At 39.9% G+C, this 25,405-nt stretch overlaps 1 protein-coding gene across 2 annotated transcripts in view; it reads left to right on the top strand.

Annotated features, from left to right (window-relative positions):
* Positions 1-1,400: 1,400 nt before the first annotated feature.
* Positions 1,401-25,405, top strand: part of lpar1 (lysophosphatidic acid receptor 1) — a 37,848-nt gene continuing 13,843 nt past the window's right edge. Inside the window, exons 1-3 of one of the 2 annotated variants that reach the window (XM_069704844.1) lie at positions 1,401-1,664; positions 4,962-5,109; positions 20,343-21,098. In XM_069704844.1, coding sequence (XP_069560945.1) covers positions 20,360-21,098 — 739 coding nt within the window. In that variant the 5' untranslated portion in view covers positions 1,401-1,664; positions 4,962-5,109; positions 20,343-20,359. The remainder of the gene's footprint in view (positions 1,665-4,961; positions 5,110-20,342; positions 21,099-25,405) is intronic. The other variant, XM_069704836.1, reaches the window with a different exon arrangement.

Raw genomic sequence — 25,405 nt, 5'->3', positions numbered from 1 at the left:
GTCACCAAGATCTTCTTCAGGCACTAAACATGTATTTTCTGTGACGTATGCTCAATTTGTATATTCAGTAAACGTGTGGTTGGGGCTTCAGCTGATTGTTTTGTGGCTTGATCACCTGCAGCAGTTTGTCACTATTCGGAGATGACCACAGCAAATGTTTTGTTTTGTCTGACCAGCACTTTAAAAACCCAAAGACAGACAGAGAACAAGCGGCAGACCCTACAATATAGAAACTGTAACTGTTTTTGCTTGACAATGACTTCACATAATAATGAATTGCCAAACCTGTATGTTCTCTCAATCAACAAATCATTCCATCAGCCAATTGTCTGTGTCTGCTCAATCTGACCTATTTTCATCTAATATTGTGTTACTGTATCTGATCCCAGCTCTGGTCAGCATAATGCACGTGTGCTGCAGGGGTAGCATTAAGGCAGCATCCTGTACATTGCTTGGAAATTGCTCCAGAACATTATTTCAATGAGATTTAACTTAATGAAGTAAAGGAGAAAATGTTCAATGTGTTGCTTTAACGCTCCATTTCATTACCACGATGCTTGGTTTACTACAGACACCTCACTAAGTGTTCGCAGATGGTGTGAAGCTGGCAGACACAACTGTCCCTACCAAATACTTTCTCACAACCTGAAAACTGCACAGGAGGAGGTTTTAACTTCACTTGGACACCAGCAGGGCAGACAGGAGGAAATAGTTCCAATATATCATGTGCAGGGTTAATTGGGAAGGAACACAATATGTCTTTGAGTCTCTCGGTGTCAGTCTCACGCGCTCTCTCTCTCTCTCTCTCTCTCTCTGCTCCACTCCACCCCTCTCTCCTTTCCTGTCTGTCTCTTAACAAGTTACTGAAGGGAAAAAAAAAAAAAATGTGTTTCCAATTAGGCGCTGAGAGAGAAAGAACAACTCTCAAACAGCCAGCGCAACAAGAAATGTTGTTGGTAGGAGGACATTCACATTTTGACTTGCAATATCTTTTCTTTTTTCAAAAGCTAAGCGAAAAACTGCCAGATTGGGTTATTAAATGCACTTGTTGCCCATACATTTTCACCAAGTGTTAAGATATGAACACGCGTTTTGTTCAGACAGTTTTTCATCGAGTTGAGATGTTGCCCCATATTTTCCAATACGTTTTTTTACCAGCAAAATATCATATACTTGATGCAAATGAGGCTTTTATTTGCCGTGTGTGTCTGTAATTGTGTGTGCGTGACGTCATGTGCAGACAAAGGTCCTGTCCTGTGCAGTGTGTGGCAGTCGATCAGAGCGAGAGAGGGAGAGAGCAGCGCCAGCGCAGAGAGGCACGGAGACGGAGCAGGGAGCATCACGGCTGTTACATCTGTGGGGGGGGGGGAAGATATAACAACTTACGCGTTAAAAAAAAAAAAAAAAGCAGCGACATATACTGGTGGGGAAATTTGGCTTTTCTGCACGGACATAAAATGAAAGGGTTACCTGGCTGTGTATTGGATTTGGAATCTTGTATTACACCGCTGCGACTTTGACACGAGAGTTGCGCAGGCTGCGTCTCTATTAGTTGTCTACTGGAGGAATTTCAGACAACCCGAATCAAACTTGAGTTGGACATCCAGGAACCAGTCAGGGACTAAAACTACATGCGCACTGCTCTCACTGGAAATCAAGACACCGTAAGTCGTATTTAATTTCTTTCCCTTATTATTGAGGTTTTTTTTTTTTATAAAAACTCACATTTGATCCATAGAAAGAAAAAAAAAAACACCGGTAATTTATTTGGACCAGGACGACTTCTCACGCAAGCATGCGTGCATAATGTGGGCATCTTTACATATTCAAAGCATACCTGCCACGTAGACGTGGCGAGAGCGCATTCGGTTCAGATAAAGGCTTTGATGGCATTAGCAGACGCCTGAAGGTCCTGTGCGCACCGTTACTTCAGCATGAAGCGCGGCTGTGCGCCTTCACAGGGTGAGAACGGGGATGCGGGTGGAATGAAGGACTTGTTGCGCCAGAACTGGGCTCTTTATCAAACTGTGGGATTGGAAGAACACTTGCAGAAGGGAGTGAGCGGAAAAAAACAAGCGGGCGTTGAGTCTGGGAGTACAAAAAAAAAAGTTGACATCTGTGTTGATTTTCCATGCTGATTTGCATTTAGAGAATGTGTTTGGAATTTTCTTTGAGGATTTTTCATTGAATCTGTCAAATGTAACTCCTTCCAAAGCATAAACACAAGTCATCCAGCATCAGTTTTTCAAGATTGCTGTTGTCAGGGATCAATAACTGAACAGGATGACCTGAACAGCAACATGTCGATAGTTGATAGTCACCACATTTCTTGTGGTGTTGGCATCTTCCTAAAGTAGGCTACACGCCTCGATGCCGTCTACTACTGTAGTAGTAGTAGGAGTCAATCCACCGTACTGTTCTCTGGACTCAAGCCCTGAAATTCAACAGTTTCATGAACTGACTTCTCACTGAGGTTTGTTCAAGTTGTGACACTGGAAAAAACTGATGTGGTTTAATCCTTCCACCAAGACCACATTGTAGATGTATGAATTTACCTCACCTGCAACCGGGATTGGGATGAATATATCTGAGCAGAGTGCTTATGATTGTTTATTTATTCTGAGGTTATACAATGAGTCAAAAAAGGCCATAACATTTCAACATGTAAAATCAATTATCATTATTGTGTCTGAGATTCCTTCATATCGCATCTTCTGATCAGATGCTCTACTGTTCTTTATTCATGACTACAGCCACAGATCACATTGGTTATAGTTATGAAGACGATTAGTGAAGTGTAACATCTACAAAAGGAGTGCAGTACCCAGATGTATTGCTGTGACAGGTATGGGGTGGTGTAAATGAAAAAGGTCTCGTGAGATGACTTTTACTGACAAACGGCAACATCTTAAACTTGTTTGTGTTTAATAGTTGTTGGGAATTTTTGGTCCGTGGCCAGGGCTCTGTGAAATCCTCTCACGGGATAATTTTCTAATCCCTCTTGAGACCCCTGACATTTCATTTGGGAGTCAGCTCAAAATTTCACTGGACCAACAACTAGGTTGAATTTGAATGCCCTTGGTGACACCCTTGACGTTTGGAGTTTGTGAAGTCTTTACGCTAGACTCTACCTAATGATTGCTGTTTTTTCTTGAGTTTCCTTTATCCCAACTCTCAGGCCATAAATCCATTTCGACGTAAACCATCTTAGATCTTTAAACTAGAGAAAACAAATTTACTGAGCACTGTCATGATCCCCAGAATATCTTTTATGAGGCACAAAGGTGGCGCAGATGTAAAGTTTGGGTCGTCATCCATCACTGCAGAGACCTGTTTGTTCTCAGGTGGGAAGTCAGCTGCAGGAAAACTTTCTACCGTAGTTGTGGTGCGTGCAGAGTTGGAGGTTGATAGTGTGAATGTCTCAGAGGGCCATCACCGGTCATAGGTCATTAGGCGACCTTTCCTTTACTTTCACCATTAGGACAAATTTATATACTTGTTTTCAAAAAAAGATGTCTGGAATACCTTAAAACTTGCTCCTGATAGTCAGTTTGGTGACCTTATCACTTTTCACTTAAATGTCTAATAGATGCGTGATAACACGACAAAGCTATTTCTTCCCAGTCGGTTTTAACTGACAGTAAAGGATGACCATAAAGAACCATATGCTCCCTCCATGCTGTCGTTGCCCTTTTGATGTTGCCAAATTAACACTCATGTGGAGCTCAAATGGTGTGTGTTTGCATGTGTGTGTGTGTGTGTGTGTGTTTATTTGTGTATTCACAAGAGAAAACACTGTTTACCTACCACCCACTGCTACAGACCTCAAGGGGTCTTTGATGCTATTGAGGAGTGTGAGGGCTCTTTACACTCTTTCAGATAGGTCAGGCCATTGGCTTTTCAGCTGTTTTATTTAAGGATTACACATTCTTGGAATAACCTTGTTGTTGTTTTCAAGATGAATCACAGCTGTTGACTGTTGACTGCAACAAACAGTTTTTTTCACCGTGTTAAAGTATGTCAGCTTTTGAATAACTTTCATTGCAAGACCAATTTAAATCTGACTGTATCATCCTCTGTGGACTCTGATTGGTTATAAAACCGGGCTGAGACAAATCCAACTGCTCCAGCTGGACATGGTAACTAGAGCAGTGGGTCTTTAGGAAAGTTCTGTTGCTTATAAATATTTCTTAATTTAGTCACGCTCACCAATTTGGTAAAAACACAGTCACAACATTGTGAAACATCACTTTTGAAATTCACGAAAAATACAATATCTAAGTGATAAAGTCATTAATCTTGCAAGATTGTCAGATTGATGGGATTTCACATATATAGAGACACAGAAACAAAGATCATTCACGCCAAAGGGCAATTTTTGTAGAACCACCAATTAACCTGAGACACATGTTTCTGGATGGTGGGAGGAAACCGGAGTACCCGGAGAGAACCCACGCAGGCACAGGGAGAACATGCAAACTCCCCACAGAAAGGCCCAGGCCCGGATTCGAACCCGGAACGTTTTTACTGTGAGGTGACAATGCAAATCACCGCACCACCGTGCCGCCTAAAATTTCTCCCCCAAAAACAGATTATTATTTTACTGCTTTTCAAAACTGCCTCCTATTATAAGATTTAGCCACGTGACATTTCACTAAAAAAATAATGTCGCCATGGATATGATGCGCCAACACTTCAAATATGGGGAGAGGGTAGTTCTCAGGAGCTTCCTGGTTTCCACAGTAACCAGGAAAGCAGCACAAACTGTTAGTCCTTCAACTTGGTGGGTTTGACGGGATTAAAACAACACAAGTTATCTGTGAGATGCTGAAGAGCGAAGCAGCATTTGAAGGGTGAAGTTGGTGCTTCAGACTTGTGACCTTTCTGGTCAAACTAAACAACACTCCCCACTGCAAAGACTCCGTGTCTCCCCTGAAGATGACTGTTTTATGTTTCCCTAGATGTGCTCTGACATCCGTCAAAAGAAGGGGTCCTTGAAACATCTGTGTTGTGATTACTGAAAGCATGATCTCTCCTCCCCCTCGTCTAAGGACCTGCATTCCTCCCATTCTTACACCAAAGGTCCAGATTGCTTCCACATTCATGCAGGTAACAGAGTAACATTTTGTGAGCTACAGCTGCAGACATTACATTTATTTCAAGGCCATGTGGACGGGGAAATGATTTAGGCAAGAACTTGACCTTGATTTTTACAGCTGTTTGAACAGGTCAAGTTCAAGCAGCTGTAAAAATATACAATACACAGCAAATAGTTTCAAATAATTGTACAATATTATGTAAAACTTCTTTTTACACTAATTTCTATATTTCCCCTTTCTGTGGGGATTTTTTTTAGCACAGAGAAAAAAAACAAATATTCCACTTTTATCGCAGCTTCTGTGCGAGTCTGTGGTCAGACCAATATTTCCTCTTCAGCTGCTGATCATGATAATGTTGATCATGCTATATTCACCTCAGTCTTTGTGCACTTAAATAATCGACTTCAGTATCCGCGCAAGTCTCCATGGCAACAACAACAAGGATGTCTATAAAGTCCTTTCAGTTTTTTCTCTTAATTAATTACTGGGAGACTGTTGTATGTTTATTGAAAAAAAGAACAACATTTGATTTAATTAAATATCTGTAAGCTCTACTGATGCATAAGGAAATACAATTGTAGTAATGATCCTGCTATAACTCATCTGTCTGTCCCATTCTCGCGAATGCAATATCTCAAGAATACCTTCAGGGAATTTCTTGATATTTGGCACAAACATGGGCTTGGACTGAATGGTCATGATTGTTTATATCTTCTGTGCTGTCAGGTTGAGTACTGTCAGTATCTGCATTTTAGAATTTGAAGCTTCTTAACATCCACTTTTGAAACATTGTCTACAACTTTGTGTTCTATTAGAATCAGCTTTGTTGGCAAAATCTCCTCAAAGTCTTCCACACATATGTTATGAGTATGGACAGACATGAAAGTAAACTGCAACTTGACTGGTTGGTGGAGCCATACAACCGCAAGGCAGTGACTATAGCTCTACTGACACTCAACTAGTGACACACAAAGAATTTACTTTAGGGTAGTAGACATTTTTATTTTAGTGTAATTCATTTTTTCATTGTGGTTATTTTATATTCAAAGACAAATTCTGATTGAATATGGCATACTCGGAGGCCTTAGTAGTGTATATCTAGTGCTGTATTGTTTCCAGCCCTTTTTAGGCTGCATGCATTCATTAACGTTTTGGGAATGTGTGGGAGAGTCGTCGATAAGCTAGAAGAACAGCTGGCAGCCAGCTAGCTTTTTAGCTATAGCTGAGTACTGAAAAATCTAAAGAAACATCGGTGACACAACAGTGTCATAATAGCATGCATTGGCATCCCCAGAGATGTAACAGAATATCGGTCAGACTGACCAAAAGTTTTAGTTAGGTGGTGGTCACACATGCCACGAGCCAGGCATCAATGAATCACATGCAGTCTGACCAGCCGTGATGCTTCCAGTGTTGCGAGCACAAGTTGCAATTATGCAATATCAGAGACTCGTGCTGGAAGGCACTGGACCGCGTCAGCTGGAGACAAAACCATCCAGTGTCCCTTAACTGCAGGGGTTTGAGACATGAATCCTGCACTCACTCCTCATTTCCCTCCTGTCCTGCCGCTAACATGCCGTCCTGCCACTAGCATGCCTTTCTGCAACTCATTCTTTATGTCTTAATTATCTGTCTGTGTGTGTGAGGAAGATGTGGGTTAAAATTGTGTCTCAGGTCAGTCAAGGGGAAAAATAGAAAGAGGAACCAAAACCTGCAAGAATGAGGAAATTAGTATTCAATCCTGTAAAAAAAAAAAAGTATCATATTAACATTGGTATTGTTTGGCTGTGCATTTCAACACTTTGGATTTGAAGTGTGACCCTGACTGAGATAATATTGCTGTTGTCAACTTTAGTCTCAGCAGGTGTAAGTGACCCTTGCCAGAGTTCATCTGTAATACGATCTGATGCTGGGCACTGGATTCTCTGATTACTGATGAGTTCCTAAATAATGGACATATTCACACTTTTCAAATGTATTTACTTCCTGCCAATCACCTACAGTATAAAATAAATCCTTATGACAAGGTGGAAAGATGTTTTTGCATGTCAATGTATATCATTTCTCATTTATATTTGCATTCAATACCTTTTTCCAGTCTGGTGAGAATAAATGGAGCCAAATAGTGCTCTCCCTGAGGTTCACCTTTCAGCATGAACCACCTGATGCATAGTGCTAAGACAAAGCTTGAATGGTTTCAGGCATGCCCCTGCCAAAGCCTCTACTTTGACCTACTGAAGAACATTTGTGGAGAGAGCTGAGGGGGCAGTTTACAGCCCATTCACTGTGAATGGGAGAAACTGCCTAAATTAGGCAGTTTCTATAGCTTATAGAGACTTTGCTGAGATTTGAGGCTGCCAAAGGTGTTTCTAGAAAGTACTGAAAGTGAATGAGATTTCAGTTTTGATTTTTGTGAAATTTGCAAACAGATTTTTTATTTGTTAATAGGGGTTATTGAGTGCAGACTAATCATATGCACAATAAGCTGAATCCATTTTACATTCTTTTTATTTTGTTAATGCTTAACAATCGAATTGGAATGCTTTTCATAGTCTTAAAATCACTGTTATTCCTTTTTGCTCTTTTCTTCTTTTTTTTGTAAACCACCTGGTGTGTACTTTTAAAGTGCAAAATACATAAAACTTGACTTTCTTCCTGCACTCAGTCTGGCCTCTAGAAAGTGAACCCGGCTCAGTTGGACAGAGGTCAGGTGCCTCAAGAGCATTCCACTGCCTAGCTATAAAAACTCCCAGGTTTTCTTCTCTGGGAGTATAAAAATATTGTCCCTCTGCATTGTTCTAAAATTGTGGAACAATGGGAACTATAGAAAGAACAGGACACAAGGTCATGGTACATTGGGTACCCAAAACTGTTAAAGCAAGATTTTAGTCTGCTGGATTTTAGGATTTTTGGCATTGAGTAGGCCAAACAGTCTGGTGAGCACCCAACCCAATTTCACTGCGTTAATATATGGGTCTGGACACCCTCCATAGAGAATTGTTTGCAGACGTTCCATCCTACTGGGCATAGATCTTGGGTTAATTTTAATCAATCAGCTTGCGCCGAAACCAGCCAACACTGCTACAGCTGCAACTACATACAGTGTCCACCAAAGCGTTTTTTTTCTGAGCCCAGCGTATTTTTAAGGTTGTTTTTAATGGATGCCAGCAGCTTAACGAGTTGCAGAGTGTTTATTCTGCACAGAATGTTTCCCGTTTTATTTCCAGTCATCGAGTTCACCGAGAGTTGCGCTCATCACTGTCACAGTGAAGGAGGGACAAACGCGGTTAAACACCGACACTGGTCGCTGCTTGGTGCGCCTTTCAGACTAGCTGTGCAAATGCTAATAATAGAGCCGAGTTACCAGGTAACTGAAACTGTGAGTGATAGTCAGTCCAGCCAGGCTAGGCCAAATACCTAGTATCAATTAAAAGTTAATAGAAGTAAAAATAAAACAGTTCATGGATCCCACTTTGTAATTTGGATCTGCCTAAAAATTGAATGGATTATATCTTTGCCCATATTACACCCTTCCACCAATTCTCATGGGAATCTGGCCTGTATATTTTCTATAATCCTGTTGACAAACTAACCACATCGAATACATAACCTCCCTGGTGGAGGTATAAAGCTTTCAAATACACTTTCAGGGCAGAATATGGCAAAAGCGAGCATTTTTTTTTTTTTTTTTTTATTTATTTATTTTTTAAACTGTACAGCATTAGTAATCTTGAAAAGTGACAGGCCAGAGCTGAGAAGTGATGAATTTTAACGATTTTGAGTCAAACCCTGAAATTTCTGAAGACAACACTGACGCAATCCCACAGTGCATCTGAGCTCCGATGATGTAATCTGTGAAATCTGTCTCTAATAATGTGATTTCGTTAGAGGATGGCTGACCACACCCAACAATAAACTGCACATAGTCTTGACACACATGGTAGAGGCTGTTTATCTGGACCCAGTCATTCTTAAACAGTTTAAAGAAGTTTGGTTATCATCATCAAACCACTTCTTGTAAACAGTTATTGTATAACTTAAACTGCATTAAAGTAACTGCTACATATTGTAGCTTTGTGTCAGAAGGACATAAAATTCACCCAATTTCTCCTGTCTTTGTAAAAAAAAACTCCTATCCAACATCCACATTTCAAGCAGGTGCTTCACATGTTACATTTCTCAATTCCTTAGTTTTAGGTTTCTCCTTTAATATTACTTCAAGCATATTGTATGCATGGACGTATGTTAATATGCATTGTAGTACACCAAAGCATGTCCACTAGAGGATAGTATTTTAGTGTGACATTTTGCCTAGGTATGTTTTACACCTGAATGAGCAAGGGCGCATGTATGAGCAGGGTCGACAAAAGATGTCGTGACAACGATCACTTGACGTACAAAAGCAGTGAAGTCCATGCACGGAGGCAGATCAGAGGTGGATAAATGAGTCAAACCCAGGACTTTTAACCCGTAGACCATGGTTCAAGTTTGTGAGAATATGGATCTCTTTTAAAGAATTCTTTCCCAAACCCCAACCAAGTACTTTTTTCTTGAACCTAGGCATATGGTTTTTGATGGTTAAACCTAAGGCACCTTACTTTTCATGCCTAGACGAGGCAAAACATGACACCGACATGGTATCATGTAGTGGACTGATACTGAGATGAAAGTAGACTAATGCATTTATAAAGTGGGCTGCTTGTTACCATGAAATGACCCTGGAAGAAGAAGAAGAAGAAGAAGAAAAAGAAGAAGAAGAAGAAAAAGAAGAAGAAGTGGCTAGCCACAACGATCTCTCCTCACCAATACCCCTATCACTGGAAACATGCCTATAACATGATTCTACTGATCATACGTTTAGAAATGGACCCAAGTTCTAATAATTCCCAAGATATAATTAAGATTGGCAGGCACTAATGAAATCAATGTCTCTAGCTGTCAAAAACTGCACAAATGCCACAACGTTCAGTGGAACTACATTTCTAAGGGTTTTTAAGGATTAATTTCATGGTTATGTTTTTCCTTGTTCCCACCATTTAAAACCTGCTTTACCTAAACATGTGGAACAGATCATAGCAGAAAGACCTTGCAGCAAAGAAGCTTAATAGATGGACACATGCAAAATGAAAGGGTGTGTTATGCGCTGCTCCACAGATAATAACCCATGAGTTGGATATGGCTTGTCACCAAGCTATGATCCCTAGAAGAATTTATAGCCAAATTAAAATGGCTTTTATATGTTATTTATGGTTCTGTCTGTTATTTGGAAATAACACATTGCTTTCAGTAGGTTTGGACAAACCAGAAGCCACTGTGAAACCCGCTCTGCCCTGCTCTATGTAATTTAGCAGCAACAAATGAACTCCTTCTCCCTGGGGAAGGAAACTTTATTTTTTTAGAATGCATTCACGTGAAAATGCTCCAAAAGTGCTTCTGCTGGTGGTGTGATGAAACGCTGCTTATTGGATTAACCTGCAGTGTGATTTCCCATCATTTGAAGTCCACAATTTTGTTATAGTCACCGTCATGTTCTGGTTACTTGATGGCGATTATGTATTTGACTTTTCTACAACAATATTCATGACAAATTTCCCTAAAAGCTCCATTTTATTCTGTTCCATCCAATTATTGTGGAGTTTCATAGACTAATCGCTTTCTATTCTATTCAACTTTTAGCTTTCAAATTTTGTCACAGTTTGGGTTTTTGTGTGCTAAGATGTAAGTACTTAAGTGGTTGGAAGGGTATCATCCTCTGACGAGCCGTGAATCAGCCAGTCACAGCTGCAGTCACACATGACTCAACACCAGGACAGCGGAAACTCTGTACATCTTCCGCCGCAAACTAAAAACACACCTCTTCCGACTTTACCTTGAACAGTAGAACTTTAGTAGCACTTAAAATGACACTTACTGATAGAACTTTGTATTTTGGCTTTCTTGAAGAAATTGTATTTTCTTGATTCTTGTTGTTCTGGGTTTTGTACCCTCATGGTTGAAATGCACTTATTGTAAGTCGCTTTGGATAAAAGCGTCAGCGAAATGCAATGTAATGTAACACCAACCCTCAATCCAACCCTTGTCCTGAGCTCTGTCTGTACGCAGCAACTGTTTGAGAGTATGTGCTAGTGTAACGGTGTTTGTGTGTGGTTTGTGCACACTCGGCCATGATGTTAAAAAAAATAAGTTGGAGAATGAAAGTCTATGTGTGTGAGTGTTTTTGTGTATGTTGGGTTGCAGAAATCCTGTTTCTCTGCTTTCTGGGGTGGGAGTGTGGAAAACAATGGGCACATTGTGTGAAGAGTAAAGAGTGGAGGGGGAGGCGCAGGCGGAGGAGACAGGAGAGGAAAGCAGAGAAAAAGAGACGATAGAAGATGAGTGCAAGCGAGAGAAGAGAGAGTTTAAAGGGAAAGGAGGAGAGTTGAAAAGACAAGAGTACAAAGGAAAAGAGTTTGGTTGTTGAGTGGACAGAAATTGAGGTGGGGAGAGGTAAAAGAAGCATGGAAAGTTATAAGAACTTAGTTTCACTTGTCATACTTTTGATATCCACATTGCCACTGCAGTGCCAAGTGGAAAGTTAGGGACCAAACTCGCATTCAAAATTGAACTCTACACCTTTGCTGCAATATTACTTGGCTCATAGGTACCAACCGGCAACCAACAGTGACGTCACCCATTGGTTTCTAAACTGCCATTATAAAAGCTAGAGTTCAGATTTTGGTCGTCACTATCTTGCTATTTTGGAGACAGAAGTGACCATGACGAGCTGGGGATGAGCGTGCAGGGAACTGATTCCATCTGATTGGGAACTCAAGGACACTATGCCCTGCCCGCCGATAATGGAAGCGTATGGAATCAAACAGAGAAACAGGCCTAAAAAAATTGACATTTTTGAGGCCCAATCAGATTTAGATGCAGGAGACCACTGTTCACTTATCATTTCCTACCATGAGTCAGGACAGATTTTTTTTAAAACCTGTTTACTGTTACTATGACAATGAGGGTTGCATAACTTGAAGGAATTCGTAACTATAATGCCCAACATGGTTCAAGTCACCATTTTAACCCAAACCATTATCTTTCCCGGACCTTCAACTAAGCGGTTTTTGAGCCTAACCATAACCAGGGGTGATAATTTAGGAAACACTTCTGTCAGTTGTATTTGAGGGTTGGAACAAACAACCTTTATATTTGTTGTTTAGGATGGAGAACTTGTTAGTTTTAGAGGTGGAGAAGCATTAGATAGAGTGGGAGGAACGAGAGGAACAAACCTAGACTCAGACTGAGGGAGGCCTAGTCCTGAATCGATCATTCAAAATCGTACTGGCTTTTAAATGTATGGATACACAATATTTCAGACATTGTTTACCTGAGCAATTACAAAAGAAGATCATTGTTAATGAACTACTCTGAGGAAGGAGGAACATAAACATTGGTAGGACAAGTCTCACTCTAAAGGCTAGCTGTCACATAGTTTGCAATCATTCAGTGGAGAGGTTTTCTACTACTCTGACTTCCTTTGTCATTCACATCAAACTCGACACACCAGATATCGATCTTACAGGCTTTAGAACTTTTTGTTAAATTAACTAATTGCTTCAAAGCTCGACATTTTTTTTTTATTATTATGAATTGTCGGGGGCCATTGTTTTGGATAATAAACTATGTTTGTGTGAACTCAAATCTTAACGAGCTTCATATGGTCATATTTTTCTAAATTCCAAAGCCAGAAGATGTATTCTTCTCACTATAAAAAGAGATATCCTTCATGAGAACTCCCTGTGCTGCCTTATATCAGTTTGACAGTTCTGAGCTCATTTAGCAGACAATGAATTTGTGGACGAGAGTAATTAATTTACAGGCTTTAATACTTATAGATCATGGTTATAGGTCAGTGTCTTATCAGTTCAAAAAGAGTAAAAAAAAAAAAATACCTGGAAAATTATGTAGGATGTTGTCAATTATCCCTCTTTTCCACAAGTTCCCTGCGGGATGAGGCTCAGTATAGAATCCCAGATCGGGGAGTGTCCAAATGCTTGTCAGACACATGAATAGATGTTCTTTAATGCAGACTAAACTCATTCTGTGTTAGAATAACATGTCATTCAACGGTGTTCCCTTTAAAGCTTAATTCCTCTCAGGACTGTATTAACAATGGCAAGTGGAGGACTGGATGATAGATTGTTGGGAGACCAGGAGCAGACTTGAGGTTAGTTACCGTATGAAGTTTGGCCAATTTGTGTTGGCTAATGCACTGACTGAACTTATTCAGTTTATCGTCATATGTGTCAGACCAAAAGAAAGACAACAGGACATTCAGATGTAGTGTACTTTCACTCTTAAAATATATTTTTGCAACAAGTAACATTTTTTTTAATTTTTTTTGTCAAAAATATAAGAAGAAAATTATCTAGTCAACATACTCTATGCAAAACATCCCCTCTTGTTATGATGGTTGGAGTACTAGGGTATTATTCTCTGCTGATCTTACATTGATGCGTAGTGATTGAGGCAGGATCCAAATCATAGTTGCTTGATCAAGTGTTAAAAATTGGATGGGTACTGGGGATGTGGAGGTTGCAACAGGTTCCCCAAATTTAACAAATATTTTATATGTTTTGCCTCTTGAATAACATATTGAAGCATTTTGTAATTTGATGCCCTGACTGGGCAGGGCAACATTGTCGGTTCCTTCCAAAACTATTACAGGTGTGTTTTATGATGTGACAATGCTGCAGCTCAGGTTTGATTAGGTCTTAGCACAAATATGACTCAGTAGGGTTTAAAGAAGGATTGTGGTTTTGGCTGAAATACATTCAAGTTAGGAAAACATTGTTTTGGGATTAAATGTTTTCTTCATTAAAATTCTGGGACATTCATCATCAGGGTTACAGTAATAATAATATGATTACGGTCATAAGACTATTGTCATTAACCACATTGACTGGTGGTAGTAAATGCCAAGCAAACCTGGGTCCCGCCCCTTTTAGTGGAGAGTCAGATGATTTTTTTGATCCATCCATCCACCCTCACCCACTATAATAATGCCTGTTTCCTCCTCTTCTACTGCCATAATTACTACTGCCGCTAGATAAACATATCGTTTTGGGGAACTTGCTGACACAACTGATACTGACATTTTTCTTGGCAGGACAGCGTCTTTGGAGGTTCTTGTCCAAATCCAAAGGCCCAAGCATAAACTGTATATAAAAATATCTCCCGGTCTGAAAAGTGAAACCAATGCGGAAGTGCCTTATTATGCAATATTACTGAGAGCCACTAGGGGCTGGCTCCAAAAAGGGTTTAGCTTCAATAAACCACCATTCAAAAAGCGTAATCTTTTCTCATGAAATACAATGTTAATAAAAAAAAAATTCCACTAGTCATTATGGTGTTTTTAGCTAAATTCACGCCTTCTGATTAGTGTTCTGGTGCTTCATAATTGTATAACTGATAGGTTGCAAAGAGATGTACTGTATGTTTGGAGGCATGTTTGGTTTGATTGACATGCCTGGTATGCAGTCAGGTTGCCAGAATAGGTGGTGGGGTGAGGAGGAATAGTGCCTATAGTGTTTGCAGTCAGATCCACCCCTCACTCCTCCCCAGCTCGACCAAATTTTGTCATTCCGGCTCCAAAAAAACAAGATGACGATGGCTGAAATGCCAGACTTTATAATGAACGTTCACAAACCAATTGGTGCAGTTGGGACAGGTTGCCACTTGGATCAAGTTCAAAATTTGCTGGGCTTTAAGCAAGATATCCAAACACTAGACCACAATGCCATACAATTTTTTTTACAGGATGGCATGAAACCATTCAATTTTGGGAACTCTACCAAGATGTCAAATTTCCACACATTTCAAAATGCCACATAGTACATTCAGAAGAATTCCATAAAACTCCCATAAACATTTGAACATCATTGACTCGGTGGTCTTTTCTTCACCCCATCTTCGAGGTCTATTGTTTTCTGGACGCATTGTCGGGTGTGATGAACTTCACAGTGTCGGGCAGTAAAGTGGGGCTTTGACTGCTGGTGTTGTGGTGGAGTTTTAGCAGCTTTCGACTACTCGTAGATAAAATATCTCAAGCTACGAGGGTGTGTCAGTTTATGTTGATTTAATAGTTATTAGTATTAATAGTATTTATTTATTTGTTGTCTATTCCTTTGTAAATTAATGAAGTGTGTCTGAATGTAACAGTGAACAGTCAGAGAGAGAGTGAGATGATCAGTCTGTGTGTCAGTTAGGCGTATGTTATGAATACACAGATGCAGTCTTGCTGCTGATGCTTGAGTGATGACCTCACTTGTGTGGATTCCAGGGTGGTCCTTTCATATTCTGTTAGACACTTACACACGCACACAAAACACACTTTCACTCTCTTGCCACACAGCCAGACTTTATCACACGTTGCTAACAAGCATGAAGAGAGTGTGTTGACACGCACAGTGAGCATTTTGTTCTCTATCTTTAACACCCGGTGTTCAACGCATTGTACACACACACACACACACACACACACACACACACACACACACACACACACACACACACACACACATCAAAAAATATGTCATTCAAACTTTCTCTTTTATTGTGTGTGTGTGTGTGTGTGTGTGTGTGTGTGTGTGTGTGTGTGTGTGTGTGTGTGTGTGTGTGTGATACCCTGGTGCAGGAACACAGAAAGCTAAATTCCCCTCTTTCTTGCTCAATCTTCCTCTTTTATAAGACCCAGCCACTGGCTGCTGCACACATACACTCACACAATGACAGGATCTCCCTCCGCGGCTCCAAGGCTCTGATGAAAGTGTTGGGAATGTGCACTGAGAGGCCATTGACACTTCCTCCACTTTCTACTACTGACGACTTGCCTCAGGCATCTAATGCCCCGCTGACTGCTCCCTCCAGACGTTTAATGGCCAGAAACCGCAGATGACAAGCGCAATAGATGGGCTATCATTTGCCGTGGTGGTTGTCATAGAGGCTGTGTCGCTATGTATTTATCCTGCATTAGTGATGCTGCTGTCTTTCAGCTGCTCCTTGCGCTACTCCTAATGGCTGAGTCATTACTTAATCTCGATATAATCAACACTTAAAAACCTCAAAATGACATGCAGGTTTGATAAAGTCTTTTCTAAACCCAGATACCAAAGCGGAAGAGGATAAAAGAACACACCTATTTTAAAAAAAAAAACAGGAAATTGAGGTTTCCTGTGCATCATCCTCAATATAGCAGTTTGTACCCAGAACCATTTTCATATCTTGTCATGATACACTTTATGCAAGCTAATATAAAACATCTCTAAGTCTTATCAAATCAAATAATGAAATATTTGGATAGCCTATAATATTCTGAAAAAACAAACAAAAAACAAGATATAGCATGAATGGTTAATCCCCAGTAATGACCAAGATATAAGTTTAAAAGTGAAGGTACTGAAATTATCCCGAAAATAGAGTTTATTGGGTTAAAACAGCACTCACATGTTCATGTGTATTTTAAAACATTTTTAGCTGGTTTAAATTGTTTTGCTTGCTCATATTGGCAAAGAAAAGATTCACCCTCCTTTTGTCCATGCAAAAATATATTCCAAGTTTTATCTGAAGTTAAAATACTGTAAGTCTTCCGGAGTCAGAGTTTGACAAATGTCTAAAGTTTGTATTTCTGGTACTGAATTCCCCTTTTATCTTTTCAGATAAACTTTGGAATGCATTTTTTGTCCAGGACAATAATGGATTTTGTTTCCAACTCCTACTGAAAGTGCATTAGAAAGGAATCTTTGAATGACCTGTGTATTAACAGCAAACATCAACTTTTTCAATGCACATATGGGCACTTGATCGTTGTTTAAAGATATATTACAATAACCATGGCCCTTTTGTTTAAATGACACACTGTTTCTCCTGGTCTTAAACATTTTCGAAAAATTGGTTATTAATATACAAAATACAAACATACAGGAATTAAACATACCTCCAGCTTATCTGGAGCCACCTGGTTTGACTGTTGTCAGACTATTAAACAGGCAGTTATCATCACACATCTGTCCCAAATGTATGGACTAGTAGAGGCCTAAACCTACTGGTTGGTTGAGGAAGGCATTATCAACGACATATACAATCGTCGGAGAGTAACTGGCGACAGGTGCACCGGACATTCATTCTCAGTTACATTAAGAAAAGGTTAATGTTGTGATGTGGTCACAGTTTGGTTTGTCTTTGGCACCAAAAGCACTTAAGCTACAACGTAACAATTTTACATTTGTTAGCTTGTGTACATTACTTAAAATAAGGTAACGTTGGCTTTTGTTGTTTTGTGGGACATGAATGGGAAACAAACAGCAGTCTCTTGAGTGACAGTCTGTGTTTGAGCCATCCAACCACCCTCAACCTGTTCCATATGCAGACTTGTCAAGGACGTCTTCCTTTACTCCTGTCATATTTACAACAGCCTCTGGAGGTCACACTTACTGTAACCGTCTACCTGCTAGTAAATTAATTTGTCCCTTAGTACTATATATATATTTGGGAGAGATATGTGATAATACCTGTCTATTTAATAGTCTGATAACAGACAGTCATCGGGTGCTGGAACGGTCCAGCATTAGCAATAATTCAATACGACTAACAAAATATATGATTGCTTTATCAATGGATGAAAAAACATTTTACTGCCTCTCCAAGCAAATAAGGCTGGTCTCAGGAAATTGGAGATATAAACAGAGTCCAGAAAAGTGTTTATTTAATTGATAAGGGCTTCCGTTATACAGCCACTGGTGCGTTGCCATGCCGAATTCACACCGTTTTTGATCAGGCATGAAAGTATGTAGCACACTGCCAATCTCCTAAGGCCAGTGTACTGTATAGTTTGGTGGGCAGCATTGCTTTCTGCTCAGATGACCATGGAGCACTACAAAAAACAAAAAATCAGTTAAGAACTAAATTGTGGTTATAGCTACCTGAAAAAGTATATCTCTACAATATGTCACATGTCTTGTATATCACAACTATCAAAACACTATATTACATTTTCCGTTGAGCTGCAGCACTTGAAAAATATTTTTGGCAAACTTCAGCTTTCATAACTTTCAATACCACCTCATTCCCCTGGAGTATCCCTTATTTTTCATGCAAATTGTTGAGAGGTGAAGGTTGTGATAGTTTTTCCAACATTGGAAATTAGTCCAGGAGGGAAAATAGAATAGAAACTTCTTCATGTTTGCAGTTTAGTTTTTGGCAGAGTGGGGATTTTCGCTGTGTCACTACAGAAAGGTTTAAAGAATGTGGATGAAGGTAAATCAGAAGAAGAGGAGAAAAGAGAGAAGAACAGAGAGAACATTGGCCTTCGACCCAAAGTTTTAAATACTTTCATTGCTCGTCCCCGCTTGTTTCACTAGTTCCTTCCCCCTTTATCTTTGTCTCTATTGCACGTAGACGCGCACCACACACACACGCAGACGCGCACCACACACACACACACACACACACACACACACACACACACACACACACACACACACACACACACACACACACACACACACACACACACACACACACACTCACATTCTCTCTCTCTCTACACTTTAGCCCTGAGGTCCTGTTTCCGGTCTATGGTGTATGAGAGAGACTTGCCAGCATCTGTGTGGGACTGGAGCTTATTACACACACACAAACACACACATACAAACACATGTTCCTGTGAGCATTGTTTTGTGTGTGTGTGCGCATGTGACTGTGTGTGTGTGTGTGTGTGTGTGTGTGTTTGAGCTGATGTTGATGTGTTGCTGCTGTCCTTAGTTTCCTCAGATGCATTTTTTTTTTTTATCATAAACACTTGTAAACCTTGACCAGATGGAAAAAAAACAACATGTTTTTAGTTTCATATCACATGCGGTTCATTCACACAACACAACACAACACAACACAACACAACACAACACACACACACACACACATACACAGCTGCTCACACATAGTTGGCAAACATGGAGGCACAAAAACACACGCAACCCTTGTTTAGTTTTGCTGCAAACTCTGACTTGTAGACAGCACAAGTTCTGTTTTGAACAATCCTTTTTAGACCTTTTGCTCTTATAAAGCTGCTGTTCCGGTCTAAATGATGGCTGCTTCCCATATGAGAAACACACATGCACACAAATGACTACAGATCAAGTTGAGTGTAAATCCAAGGGGGATTTGAGTTTTTCCATGTTTCAGGAACCGGCTTAAATACACATGTTTCCTAAAGCGCTGCTTTGTATTGAAAGTTATGAAAGAGGAATATAAGCATTTTCCTGAAAAACAGATTAACTCATTCTTGACCAAAGGATAAAAAGGGCTCAGAAAAACATAAAGGCCATTCTATTCAGTAAAGACTGATTTTGTTTGGGTCAATCCCTGTATATGGATAATAGAAAATGCTATTTTAACAAGAAATGGTAGTTAAAGTAAAGTGTTTGATGATAGTAGTGATTTCTATCGACGATCTCTGAGAAGTGGCATCATTGCAATAGTTGTGTTGCTTCAATTTACAAAATTGTTTTGCAGGTAATTTTAGAATGATTAATATGTAGGTCCAGACGCTTACATTCTTACACAGAAACATGATTTTACTCGCACTGTAGATTATCTTTCTGATATCAATAAAGTTCCAAGACAAGCTCAAGTGTGACTCAAGCAGCAAACCACTGTGATGTCATCCATTGGTTTGTAAACTGGTATTTTGAAGCCTCGAGTTTAGCATTTTGTCCGTCGCCACCTTGTTTTTTTGAAGCCATAAGTGACCATTTTTGGACAAGCTGGGGAAGAGTGAGGGGAGAACCTGAGGACACTACGCCCCGCCCACCTATACCAGAAACCTGACTGCACCTGAGGCATGTCAATCAAACCATGCACCCCCCCCCAAACATGCCTCTCTCTGAGACCTAATATCTAACAAATCATGTCATTATTTCCAGAAAGACCACGAGAACACTGATAAGAAGGAATGAATTTGCCAACTGCTTTGGATGAGTTACCCATCTGGAGTTTTGGCGAAAGGCTTTTTTTCATTGCTCATTTTAATGTAGTTTGTATAATATCACAAGTGTGTTTTATACAGGACAGTTCATTTGCCATGTAGATAGCCAAGTATTTGTTATTTTTTTAATCTGTTTTGAATTGTTTTGAGGTGAATAACAACATTTCAGAATCCAGAATGTTAAGAAGCTTCTGAAAGAGTTTTATCTTTTCTCCTTTCAGTAAGCACCACTACCACCATGGATGAGGAACAGTGCTACTACAATGAGACCATCGCCTTCTTCTACAATCGCAGTGGCAAGTACCTTGCTACTGACTGGAACACCGTCAGCAGGCTGGTGATGGGCCTAGGCATCACCGTGTGCATATTCATCATGCTCGCCAACCTCCTGGTGATGATCGCCATCTACGTCAACAGGAGATTCCACTTCCCCATCTACTACCTGATGGCCAACCTGGCAGCTGCTGACTTCTTCGCCGGGTTGGCCTACTTCTACTTGATGTTCAACACAGGACCAAACACCAGGCGTCTGACTGTTTCCACGTGGCTGCTGCGTCAAGGCTTGATTGACACCAGCCTGACGGCGTCCGTGGCCAACCTGCTCGCCATCGCCATAGAGCGCCACATCACTGTGTTTCGCATGCAGCTACACACACGTATGAGCAACCGGCGTGTGGTGGTGGTGATTGTGATCATCTGGACCATGTCCATAGTCATGGGGGCCATCCCCAGCGTAGGCTGGAACTGCATCTGTAGCATTAAATCTTGCTCCAACATGGCGCCACTTTACAGCAACTCCTACCTGGTCTTCTGGGCAGTATTTAACCTGGTGACTTTTGTTGTCATGGTGACACTGTACGCCCACATCTTTGTGTATGTTCGGCAGAGGACCATGAGGATGTCGCGGCACAGCTCCGGACCGCGACGCAACCGTGATACCATGATGTCTCTGCTAAAGACCGTGGTGATTGTGTTGGGTAAGAATAATCTCTCATTTATATCTTGTTTATCTGTCTGTCTGTCTATCCACTATCTGTGTATTTATCCATCCTTGGAGCACTGAGTGCAGCTTCTGAAGTCATCATCAGCAGCAGAACAATGAGTCTGTTGATGGGTCTATCTGTGAGGCTGTTGCTTTCAGTCCAAGCACAGTGTCTGCCTAGCACAACAGTAAGCCTCATCCAGTATACAGGACAGTACATCATCTCAGCCAGGATCTTTCTAATAAAAATCATTGCATTTCAGTTATGTTTTAAAATATTAGATGTGATCTCTGCGCGTGGCTACATCATTAGCAGCTTGCTGTCTTATTGTCCTCATGTTATCAGAAATCTGCAGAACATGAAGTGATAATCAGGAAAAATTATTTATAGTTTCTCATATCATTTCCAGCTCTGATGAAGGGTTTCTGTGAGCCCAGTCATGTCCTGTAGTCTTGTCAAGAATTGTGAAATATTTTCAGCCCATACACAGCTGCCTCTGATTTAAAAAAAAAAAAAAAAATCAAGATTATCAGTTACATTAACAGATGTGTGGGTTATGATTTATTACTGCAGTAATGCACTCCTGAGTGCGCCAGTTGTTTTTGTACCTGTTGATACATTGTAGTGACTTTCTTCTGATGAGGCCTGTTTTATCCATAAGTTGAGCAGTGTGTGCAGTCTGGCAGCTTTGTCGGCGCTTTCAGTAGAGACATATGCCCTACTTTGCAGGTCTGCAGGCCTCTTCAGTATGTAATGAACAAAGGTTTTTTTGTTGTTGTTGTTGTTGGGTTTTTTTTTTACATTAAGTGACTGTAGCACAGTAGTGGTCGTGTGTTGAAGTGAGTTGGACCGTGAATTATGGGAAAAGTGCTTCTTCGTGCCTGGAAGCAGAATGTGTTGGTCCTAGACAAAACATACCAAAGGATTCCATGTGATTTGTCTCCTATGTGCTGTGTTATCTCATCCTGTTGCCTTTGTTGTCTTTACTCCACACTTAATACAAAGCAGTGGACAGCAGAAAGTGCTCAGCAACCTTCAGGATGTGTGCAAGTGAAGAAAAGACATTTTCTGCTGCTTAGAGATGCTTTTGTTTACCTTCTTCTTTAACCTTGAGAGGAAGGCAAGTCAAGTTGGGTTTCAGATGCAGGTGAACAAAAATCAAATAGTTCAGAGGGAATTTCGAATAACAGTTTTGCTTGAAATACCCATCCCTAATTATTACATCAACCAAATTAAAGAAAGGAACGTTCAAGCACATACTCAGGTGTATAATACCTTGTAAACCTGTAGAACCACATTTTGATTGTGCAGAGATACAGTCTATAACCAGCACTGACGACACATATATCCCTTTCACAGTCTTTTTTTCAATCATATTATGGTTGAATGAAATGTGGAAGTCTTCCTGTCATTACAGCTGCTTCTGCCTTTTTGTTGTCACAGTTCCATAAACTACAACAGATAAAAGTCTGAGTCATCCAGTAATAGTTGCTGCTAAACTGAAAATACTCCCCTAAATACATGCAAACAAAAGTGCTGATAAGAGAATTTATCTGAAAATAGCAGAGGCTTTCTCAGAAACATAACAAGACACATCATCTCACGAGCTTTTTAAAAACAGGCCAGCATGACTTTGGGTCGATGATGTGACAGTACAAACTTGTACAACAATTTACAAAAGATTTACTATGTCTAGAAATTGATCTCAGAATTATGTTTGTTTTATGTAAACAAAAACAACTCTGCAACATACTGAAAGTGCTGGGAAAAAAATCAAAGGAAAGTTCAACATTTATAGACTGAAAGAATAAAGATGGTAACTGTTTTTTAGTTTCAGTCCAACATTAAATGTGTAGCATTCAGGAAAAACAGTGAAAACATTTTGATATGATTATTTTCTGACTTGGCAAAATGAATATATAATCTTCAAACTTTAATATCAGATAAATATTGAGAACAATATTGTTAAAAACAAATCACATTTGTTCATTTTCTGAAGCTAAAGTGGTTCTGGGAAAGTACTGGGAGAGGGTGTAATGTGTTTTGGCTCTGTCTGGAATCCCCGGCTGTCTCTGAGTGAGGTCATTTTGAAGCACTAAGGAGGATATTGAATACTATGTTCCTCCCGAGGTCCCTCCCTCCTATTGCTTGCCTTTTTCAACTTGATATTCAAATGTTTATTCACATCACTTGGACACTTTTCTGCATTTTTATTTAAAAAAAAAAAAAAAGAAAACCCGCATGGCCTGTTTTTGAATACCCAAGTTGAAGAAAAACTACAAAATGGCACAAGTTATTTACTCTGTAACATTACCGTGAGATTTTTTCGTTTTTATAATTTGCTTCTTAGGGAACAGCTAAAATGAGTTCAGCATGCACTGTTTGACCAAAAATTAAACCCCACAACAATTCCCTCTCCAATTTCTCCCAGCTTCTGACCAGATGATGCTAATTGCTCCCCTGCTGCCTGCGGTCCTCTTCACTTGTCTCTCTCAGGGCACTGTGAATCAGAGATGGCTGATTTCCTCTTCCCACATTTGCACATGTGCATAAACACTGGCAGATATACGTACACAAGCAGAGACTCAGTGGGACACGAGATTGGCTCCATTAAACTGTAATGTACTTGAAATGTATGATGGATGGGAAAACAAAACCAGAATCTGGCGTCTGCTTTTTTATTACTAAAGATAATTGAGGAAAGGCCCCATACAGAGCTGAAACACAGTTTTCCTGTGTTGGTACACCATTTTTTTTTTTTTTTTTTTTTTTTTTTTTTTTACCTGTAGTAGCGCTATAGAGCAAAGTTTTAAAAATAAAGGGTTCCTATTTGTATGTTGTTGTGCACATGTACACAAGCTTCTACAGGTGTCAGTAATGTGCCAAAAAAAGCAACAATATGCCAGCAAAGGCAGGGAAGAGGAAGACATACGCATAGACGTAAACATTGCAGTTTTACAAATGTTTACAAAAAAAACAGTTTTACAAATGTTTTAAGAGGAAAGAAGAGCATGTGACATGTTTGTTGAGCTCGGAGATAAGATTGTGTTTTGATGATTGACACTGAACACAAACCTTGTTTTCACAACAAAATGACACAAGGAACCTTTAAAAGAAAAGTTCACAAAAAAAAAAAAAACGTCATTATTATTGTCATATTAGTCAAATTGCAGATGAAGTGTGTTTTCCATCATAAATGTACACACTTGCACAGGCCACATATTGGTGAATATTAATGCTATAAACCACTTTGTTCCAGTTTTGCTATAGAAGACTTCAAAGATGAGCATTAACTCATTAGTTTAGCAAATACGTTTAATGTCAGGAAGCCGTCTGATAGATTGGTCGCCTGTACTGAATTTATTTTTTAAGCATCCAAACATTAGTACTGTCTCAAAATACAGAACGATAGTAACGGCTCACAAATTGTGAGATGTGTACGGGTTTTCGGGGCATGTTCTTTTCTGTTGATCTGTGTCTGTCGTGTGATCGTCCAACAAACCTGCTGGTGTCTCAGATATTTGCATGAGGTGCTTTACGATTATTCACCAAAGCCGCGTGGTTAGGTTTGGGAAAGGATCATGGTTTGTGTTTAAATGATACTTACTTACTTACATGATGAGGTAATGATACTTACCTACATAACATAACGTATGTTACGCAAGTCTACTTATTCACATAACTTAAAATAAATCCTTGTTGATTGACTTGAGCACTGCTCTCCTGGATGAACTGATAAACCACCTCCTCTATTGACAACCTCGTCTCAAACATTGGCAGTACTGTGAAACTAACACCATGGTTAGTACACATTTTGGCGTGAGACTGGGCTGCTCACTTTGCTGGGGCCTCATAATTTAGTGCAACATAAAACAAACTTAGTAAAACAGCAGCATTAGAAAGAAGGTCAGATTAGAACTTCCACATTTGAGGTACAACTGTTCCTGACTTGTATTCAGATTATTTTGTAGCTAGTTTAGAGCACTACTAAAAGCTGTGACCTTGAACTTCAGTTTGAATCTAAATTTAGGCACTCTTTAAAACAACAACAACAACAACAACAACAACAAACAACCAACGGGCTTTAGACAGTTTTGCAGACCTTTGGCTTCTTGGGCTATTCACTGAGAAAGACGTGTGTGTGACCTGAACAGAGATTCTCTTCATGACTCTTCAATGAACCGTGACCCTTGTTCATTGTGTGTGTGGTCTGTGCGTCAGGTGTTGGCTCACATTGGGGTCTTCTGTGAATGATTTGATTATCTCAAAGCTCATGGTGTTGTATGAAGTCACATTTTCAA

The sequence above is a fragment of the Brachyistius frenatus genome, unplaced genomic scaffold, assembly GCF_029030835.1.
Source record: "Brachyistius frenatus isolate BFR_SWC_R1_liver_20210118 unplaced genomic scaffold, ASM2903083v1 Contig_3, whole genome shotgun sequence".
NCBI classification, from domain to species: Eukaryota; Metazoa; Chordata; class Actinopteri; family Embiotocidae; genus Brachyistius; species Brachyistius frenatus.
Note: the sequence above shows the minus strand (reverse complement) of the source record. Positions and strands in the feature narration are given on the sequence as shown.